At 40.2% G+C, this 9,041-nt stretch overlaps 1 protein-coding gene across 1 annotated transcript in view; it reads right to left on the reverse strand.

Moving 5' to 3' along the window:
• The window catches only part of LOC109924149 (paired amphipathic helix protein Sin3b), a 35,774-nt gene extending 28,305 nt beyond the window's left edge, over positions 1-7,469 (reverse strand). Inside the window, exons 1-2 of the mRNA XM_048613955.1 lie at positions 7,437-7,469; positions 1,717-1,859 (exon numbers count right to left, since the gene is read on the reverse strand). Coding sequence (XP_048469912.1) covers positions 1,717-1,859; positions 7,437-7,469 — 176 coding nt within the window. The remainder of the gene's footprint in view (positions 1-1,716; positions 1,860-7,436) is intronic.
• Positions 7,470-9,041: the final 1,572 nt, after the last annotated feature.

The raw sequence follows: 9,041 nt of genomic DNA on the forward strand, positions 1-9,041 counted from the left end.
TTGTCCATGCGACAGTCAGGGCCATGCTGGTTACTTTGACCTCGTGGATGTCTGAGGGGGGGGCGGGGGAGGCAGGGGCGCTTATTTACACCAAATGCATTATTCATGGTTAAGGTTTGCAGCGTAGCAAAATTAGAAATGGAAGTGGTTTGGAATGCAATTACTAGTTATTGACCAAATGTTGCCACTGAACACAAACCTGTTAACAAGATACTCATGCATCACGTGAGGCGAAGCCACTGCACCATGTAATATGTGGGGGTATATTACTAGAAATTACATGCTGGTTACTTTGACCTCATGAATCTCTGATGAAGGCACACGATGTACTCGGTGCTGGTTTAAAAACATTACAAAAATATTTTGATGTGCAAAGATGGGCAATCACGTGCTAATTTAGGGGAGCAATCTTTAAAGCCAGAGGACGAATGCAAGAGGAGCAGGTTTTTTTAAATTCACTTACGGGATGTGGGCCTCACTGGCTGGGACTGCATTTATCGCCTGTCAGCTGCCTTTGAGAAGATGGTGGTGAGCTGCTTTCTTGAACCACTGCAGTTCACATTCCGTAGGTTGACCCACAATGCCCTTAGGGAGGGAATATCAGCAACACTGAAGCAATGGTGATATATTTCCAAGTCAGGATAGTGAGTGGCTTGGAGGGGAACTTGCAGTAGTGATACCCCCATATATTTGCTCCCCTGATGGAAGTTGACGTGGGTTTCGAAGGTGATGTCTATCAATCTTTGGCGCATGAGTTTAAAAAGATCAAAAGCTTGCTCAAAGCTGTATGTTTTGAAGGTGTCCTAAAAATAGGAATGTGACATCCAGAGGTGCAGAGATGTACAGGTTGAATTTCAAAGCAAATGATCTAGGACATCAAAAGGTCAGACCAACAGTGACACCATTATAATCTGAGAGGCTCATGATGCCAGAATCAGAGAAGCAGGTATATCTAAGAGGGTTGTGGAGCTAGAAGATAATATAGAGATTGGAGTCTTCTGAAAACAAGGATAACTTTAGAATCATGACATCGCTTGAATGTGAGCCAATGTAGATTTGTGAGCAGATGGATTACAGGCAAACGGGATTTGCAGTCAGTTAAGACACAGGCAGAGTTTGAATGGCCTTGTGCCTAAGAATAAAAGAATATGGGAGATCAGCGAAAACTGTTAGAATTGTCAAGTCTAGAGGTCCTGATTAATCAGGAGACAAAGGTGCTATTGCCCCTTCCACGCTTCATATTCTGAAAGTAGAGCAGACCGCTGCAACGGATTGGAACTTGACTACTTCTGCAACTGTACAGAGTTAAATGACAGAGAAAAGGACAAAAAGCAGATCAAACCGACAACCCGAGAAAGGTCCAGCGTGCAAAGAGGCAATTCTACCTATCACCTCTTCCCCAGCTGAAAAAAAAACTAGCCACCCATTAAATTCAACTTTGCAGCATCTGGTTTGCAGCCTTGAAGTTACAGAAGTTCAGGTGAGAATCCAGGTTCCTTTTAAAATGAGTTGAGAATTCTTGCTTCAGACACCAAACTGGGCAATGAATTCCTGATATCTACCCAGCTTTTTTTTGTCCTGCCTCTTTCAAGGACCTATGGACATGCAGTCCGTGGTCTTCCACATTTTCTACACTTTGTCCCCAAGAGATTTAGCTTCCCTGCTTCTTCCAACTTCTTTCTTTGCAAGATTAAATGGGTAATCAGGCTATGGTACCTGCAGGCATGCAAAGGAAGATCCTTTGTGTAGTATGTATCCTCTTCATCCTCCTCAAAGTTCAGTTCCGGTAATAACTGACTTGCTTTGGCAACGGCATCATCAATTGCTCCATTCTGGAGAACTCCATCTGGTCCATTCACCTGTGAGAATATCAAGAATTACTGTCAGCACACAGAAAAGGGCGAATTAAAGTAATTACCTTCTCATCATATAGAGAATCTGTTCACAATGATCTATAGCCCTCCTAAATTTAAAGCAAAAGGGGATCACTGTCCTTTTCTGTACAGGTACAGAACCTGTTTTCTTTTGTAGTACCTTCCCTGAACAATACTTGGATAAGTCAATGGTAATATACAACAGTGAACCAGTGTGGAGTGGCTTTCATTACTCCGTCTTTTCACATTAGAGGAAGTCAGTAGGTGGGAAGTAAGAAAAACTGCGGATGCTGTAAATCAGGGACAAAAACAGAAGTTGCTGGAAAAGCTCACCAGGTCTGGCAGCATCTGTGAAGGAAAATCAGTTAATATTTCAGGTCCGGTGACCCTTCCTAAAAGGATGGGAAGGAAGTGCTTCCAGCTTTTATGTAGTAACAGTTGTTCAAAAACAGCACTAGTTTCTACCAACACAGCATACTATGAACAGGAAATAGAAGGTGCAATCGAAAATGATAGCTGCCAAGACCCTGCTCTCCATTTCTGCAGTATTTAATCTCACCCATCAGTTAACCAAGCTCTTTTTTTCATCACATCAAATAAAAATCACAGCTCTGGAGAGGTATCATCATTAGGCCACAGTCCTGGGATTTCTACATCAGGGAAGGTGATGGCCTAGTGGTATTATTGCTAGACTATTAATTAAGAGACCCAGGTAATGTTCTTGGGATCTGGATTCGAATCTCTTTATGGCAGATGGTAGAATTTGAATTCAATTAAAATAATATGGAATTAAAAGTCTAATGATGCCTATGAAACCATTGCCAATCGTGGGGAAAATCCATCTGGTTCACGAATGACCTTAAACTGCTGTCCTTACTTGGTTTCGATTATACTTGACTCCAGACCCAAAGTAATATGTTTGACTCTTAACTTCCCTCTAGGTAATATGGATGGGCAGTGAATGCTAGCCTAAGCCAACAACCCCAATACCTGTAAATAAATAAAATTAATTGAAAGGATTGCTACTATTCCCTCATCAGGATCTCTCACAGCTCTGGAAAAGCTAATTTCACATCGGTGTTCTTGCCAACCACATTTACAAGAGAGCCCAAGTGAATCAGCTTTCAAAAATTCTTCTTTGGGATGAGTGTCACTGGTAATTGAGTAATTCCCTAATTCCCTCTAACTGAAGAGCTTAAAGAGGACAATTAAGAGTCAGTCAACCATATTGCTATGGGTCTGGAGTCAGATGTTGGCCAGAATGGGTAAGGATGGCAGATTTCCTTCCCTACAGGGCATTAGTGATTAACGTTACCGAGACGAGCTTTCATTTCCAGATTTATTAAGTGAATTTAACTCCACCAGGACACTGGCCTGGGCTGCTGCATTACCTGACATCATCATTACACCACTGTCTCTCCCTAAAACCAAATGGTGAATCAAAAATATCCCAGAGACTTTAAGAGCACATGTACAATTTTATGAACCTTAAATCTCATGATTTAGTAAATTTAAATGCAAAAAAAATTTGTAACTGATGAACCACTTTTGGTAATTTGAGTGGGAGTCACAAATTATCAATATAACTGTAAAATGATTTGAGATGCAACTCTGCAAATCAATGATCAGAAACAATTTGAAGAAGGTTCCTCATTGCGATGAAAGCAATTGCTCTGATTTCTCTTTGCTGGTCCAAATGAACCCAAGGATCCTGAAAGGTCAATGATCAGTTTATACAGATTCACCTCCTTAGCCAGATCTGCTATTCATGCAGTGTTACGGTAACAAACAGTTGCTAAGGTGCAATGTTCAAAAGATGTCCATCCAACTTGTAATTATCAATTCAATCACCAGTTGGGGACTTAAGAATTATGTACCTGTCTGCAGCCAATATGGGGCATTCTAATGCATCTTCTCAGGATAACACATCAGCAGCAACAAAAACATCCATGCAGAAAACACATGCTAATATCTGGGCAATGAGTTAACAAGTGCAAATTTAGGAAAAATGCAGGGGCTGTCTCTATTGTATTTGGAACTGGAGCAATTTATAGGTAGAGTTTTGCTCTTTATAAAACAAAATGCTGAAATCACAAAATAAATCTGGAATTAAAAGTCTAATGATGACCATGAATTCATTGTTGACTGTCAGTAAAAACCCATCTGGTTCACTGATGACCTTTAATGAAGGAAAGTGCCATCCTTACCTCATCTAGCCCAAATGTGACTAGCCAGAGATGCCCTCATGCCATGAATCAATGCAAAACATTAAGACATTTTAAACATTAAAATATTCTTTAAAAAATGTCTGTATTACTTCCCTGTTAGCCTTGATCATCAAATTGGCCTAGATACCAGGGACAGAAAGGACCCATACCAGACAAGTTAATAACATCCACCGTATGTAGATAGCCCTGCTGGAGATGCAGCAATGTAAGACCTAATTCTAGGGAACAAAGCAGTCAAGTGGTTGAAGTTTCAATGGGTGAGCATTTTGGGGGTACTGACCATAATACTTTGCTTCAAAGTCATTATGGAAAGCAATAAGGATAGTGCAGAAATCATGTGTTTAAACTGGCAGCTGGAAGGACAATTTCAATAGCATTAGAAACTAACAAACAGACTGAAAGCAGCTACTTGCAAGTAAGTCTACATTTGGAAAATGTATTTTAAAAATATAGTGAGAATTCAGGCCCAGTGTGTTTCTCTAAGAGTAAAGGACAAAGGCAGCGGTTCAGGGTACTCTGGGCATCAAGGGATATCAAAGAGTTTTGTGAAGAAAAAGGAGGGAACACCTGTCAGGTACAGTGCATTAAAAACAGGGGAGGTGCTTCAAAAGTGTAGAGTGTATCGGAAGTTGCTTTAAAAGGAAATTAGGAGGGCAAAGAGGTCCACAAAATATCTTTGTCAGATGGAATCAAGAAAAACTCCAAGGATTTTTAAAAGTATATTTAAGAGTAAAAGAATCACAAGGGTAAGGTTGGGGCCCATCAGAGTCTAAGCACCAACTTGTGCGTGGAGCCAGTTGACATGGGTCAGCTCTTAGATCAATGCTTATCTTAATTCACACAGAAGGAAGACTTTATAGGGGGGGGATTTCACCTGGGACAGTAAGGTTGTAGAACACGTTAAGATTAGTAAGGAGGAGGCACTAAATATTTTAAATGGGCATACAGATACACAAATCCCCAAAGGCCTCATGAGATGTATTCCAGGCTGCAATGGGATGCAAGGAGATTACTGGGGCCCTGGCAGAGATACTTAATACTTCACTAACCACAGGTGAACTGCCAAATGATTGGAGGATAGCTAACATGGTTCCTTTGATCAAGGAGGGCATCAGAGATAGGCCTGGTAATTACAGGCCAGTTTGATGCCAGCGGTAGGGAAATTATTGGAAAAAATTCTGCAGGACAGGATTAATCAACACTGTACTTGGAAAGGCAGGAGTTGATCAGAAATAGTCACCACAAATTTGTTCGCGGGCAATCCTATCTGACTAATTGATTATTTTAAAAAGGTGACTAAATATGTTGGTGAGTGTAGTGCAGTTGATGTGATTTACTTTCCGAGTCTGTCCAAGTCCGTCCAAGTCCTTCTGCAGCCTGGCCACTTCCTCAGCACTACCTGACCCACCACACTGGTGTCATCTGCAAACCTAGGAACAATATCCTTAGCTCCTTCATCTACATCATTAACGCACAGTGTGTTTAGTTGTGGTCCCAACAACTGACCCCTGCGGAACTCTAGTAGTCACCAGTTGCCATCCTGAAAAGACACCTTTATCCACAGTCTGACTTCTACCAGTCAGCCAATCCTCTATCCATGCCATTACCATGACTAATGCCATGAGCTCGTTTTATTTTGCAGCCCTCTGGAAATCCAAATAAGCCATGCCCAATGGCTGTCCTTTATCTAACTTGCTCTTTAACCTTCTCAAAGAAGGTAACAGATTTATCAGGCATGAACTACCCTTTACAAAGCTGTGCTGGCTCAGCCATATTTACCACACACTTCCAAGTACTCTACAATGTCAACCTTAATAATGGACTCTAAAATATTACCAACTTAGGTCAGGCTATAGTTTCCTGTCTTCTGCTGCACTTCCTTCTTAAAGAGGAATGTCATATTATCTATTTTCCAGTTCTCTGTGACTCTCTGACTCTAGTCATTCCTCAGAGATCACCACCAATGCCTCCAATCTCCTCAGCTATCCTCTTCACAACTCTGGGGTGTAGTCCATCTGCTCTAGGCGATTTATCCACCTTCAGACTCCGCAGCACCTTCTCCTTAGTGATGGCTACTGCATTCACCTATGCTGCCCCAACTCTCTCGAAGTTCTGGTATGGTACTGGAGTCATCCACCATGAAGATTGATGCAAAGTACCCATTCAGTTCCTCCACCATTTCTTTGTTTCCCCATTACTTCTTCAGCCTCATTTTCCAGCAGTCCAATGTCCACTCTTGCCTCTCTTTTAACTTACATATATCTAAGATTATGGACGCATTGGTGATGATCTTTCATGCCTCTCATGATTATGTTAACCTCTAGAAGGTCAGCCCTCAGCCTCCGACCCTCCAGTGAGACAAATAGATTGAGACTATACAAAAGCTCAGGTGATAATCCCAATGGTGTAGTTCACGCGAGTTAAAGATGACAGATCCAGATTCTGAGAACAAGCAAATATACTGTCATAACAACTATTACTTAAAAGGTAACACCAATGGATCCATGCATTCAGACCATTCTAAACTGATCTGCAGAACCTCCCCAGCTGTTTACCAGTTTTGGTGAACGTCCTAGCTGCACAACTCAGCTTGGGCGCTACTGTCATCTACAAAGTATATTCTAGAACAGGAGCTGAAATTCATTTGAGGAAGACAGGAGTTCTGAAGGACTTTATGGCTGAGACGGATGACATGTATGCTGGAACGTTGGAGGCAATGTGCAAGACTTGTCTTAGTTGTACCTGACACTTGTTTATTGTTTATTATAGTAAACAATTTTCCCAATTTACATTGAATTTATACTGACTTTGGGTTTCAGAGTATTGGTGCTTACTCAAGATAGAATCTAATATTTGTTTTGACTATTGAATATGAAAAATGACTTTATTTCAACCATGGAATGTTGTTTTATTCTTTTAGTAACTAACAGGATTTCAGATTTCTTCTTCAGAAACAAAAACTTGTGAACCCAACTAAGATTATATCAATATTTGAAATGAAACTAAATGTAAAAGTAAATTCTAAGAATCTTTTAAGCATCAAGTTGGATGTTGTAATTAGGAAATGGAACTTTATTTTTACTCTGGGTGAACGAGTTAACATGCAGGAAACAACCTTCCCCACTTGTATCTATTCAACAGTTTTGCTTCAAAATTGCTTTTTTTCCCAACTACCGTGGAAGATAGGAAACATAGATATTATGCAGCCTTGAGTTAAGACTGAGGAAATCCACAGTGCACTGTGTATAGCAGAAGCAACATCTCACGTGCCAGTCTAGTTCATTACATGAAATGTAAAATTTCAATTAGCTTTTTACGAACATCGGGGACTCACCTGTAATGCAAACTGATCATATTTTTCTTTCATGTGCTGAAAGATCCAGTATATTTCCACTATCTTGCTCTAATTTTAATAACATTAATCTTGTAGATCTGTTTCCTATGGACGCAATACAATGTGACTGAATGATAAAAAAATTAAAACTGCAGGAGGGGAAGAATGGGCCTGAAATACAGATCCTGATCCAAACGTTATTGAGCAGATGTTGCTAAATCCCTTGAGGTTCATAAACAGGTGTTCACAAATTGATGTTTGCCTCTGGAATTCCCTCCCAGCAGCACATTTACTAGAGTGGATGGGATGAAAAGAAATGGTGAGAACATTTTTAGAAAAATTATTTTGGGAAATAAAAATGACAGGAACAGCATGAATGGCCATTAACCTTGAGGATCCAAGTTCAAATCTCAGTCTGCTGGATTCAATGGCCCTGTGAAATGAAAAAAAATTCAGCAAACACTTGGGGGATAACTAACAGTTAAGATTTCAACCTGGCATGCATTTCAGAGAAAACCTCAGGTGAATGGTCTATACTTGTAACATTAATGCTTCTCCTTCTAGAAGCTGAATGACTAGAAGTTATTCCAGTATTCAACAGTAGTAACTTGTAAGGATACCAGGGTAAGGAGTTTAAAAAAAATTAGACCACAGTGAAGATGACAGTTTTTAAAGGTTAGGTTTGTACGCAAGGAAACATTTAATACACAAAGTACAAAGTACAGAGGCCAGGAAAAGGCAATGCAAGGTCAGCGGCTCAGTAGGAAACAAGCTTTTCACTAACTATTAGTTATTCCAGTCTGTACTCCCATCAACGCTACAATATTTCCTTCAATCATTATCCACAGAACTGAACACAATAGTCAAGCTAATATTCAAAGAAGAACACTCAGACTTCAGTTCCATCCTTTAACTGTATATCCTAAGATTCCATTTGCCTTTTTCAACATTGCAGTACTATGGCATCAGTTTAATAGGGCTTCCCACTAAAACCCCAATATTGCCCTGTTTCATTTCCAATGCATTGTTCATTTTTAATACTCCCACTTCCAGTTTATTTTTTAATTTTAAACATCTATGCATTAAACACCTGTTGGTCCTAAATCATGAATCCCCACTGGGATTTATTTTAACCTCTGGACAGGAAGGAGTCACACGCTTTATTACAGTGTATTTAACAGAAATCACAAAAGCGGATAATCAGAATAAGAATAGGCTGTTTGGCCATTCGAGACTGCTCTGACATTCAATAGGAACAAATCTGGATGACACTGCTCACGTCCACTTTCCTACACTTTCTCTGTAACCCTCGATTCCACTCAATCGAGAATATATCTCAATCTTAAATATACAGATCTTTGCTCCAAAGAGGTCCAAAAACACTCAACCCTCAGGAAATTCCTCATCTGACTCAGAATAAAGGGGTGCCAATTTCATTCTTTTAAATTCCAATGAGTAGCGTCCCAGTCTGTTGGGTATTTGCTCATTAAGACAATCCATATTCTGGATCATCCTAACGAACCTTCTCTGAGCTGCCTCTAAAGAAATAACTTTCCTTAAATAAGGGGACCAAAACTGCTCCCAGTACTGAGGTTGTTGACTTGC

Source organism: Rhincodon typus, chromosome 29, assembly GCF_021869965.1.
Source record: "Rhincodon typus isolate 14 chromosome 29, sRhiTyp1.1, whole genome shotgun sequence".
Lineage (NCBI taxonomy): Eukaryota > Metazoa > Chordata > Chondrichthyes > Orectolobiformes > Rhincodontidae > Rhincodon > Rhincodon typus.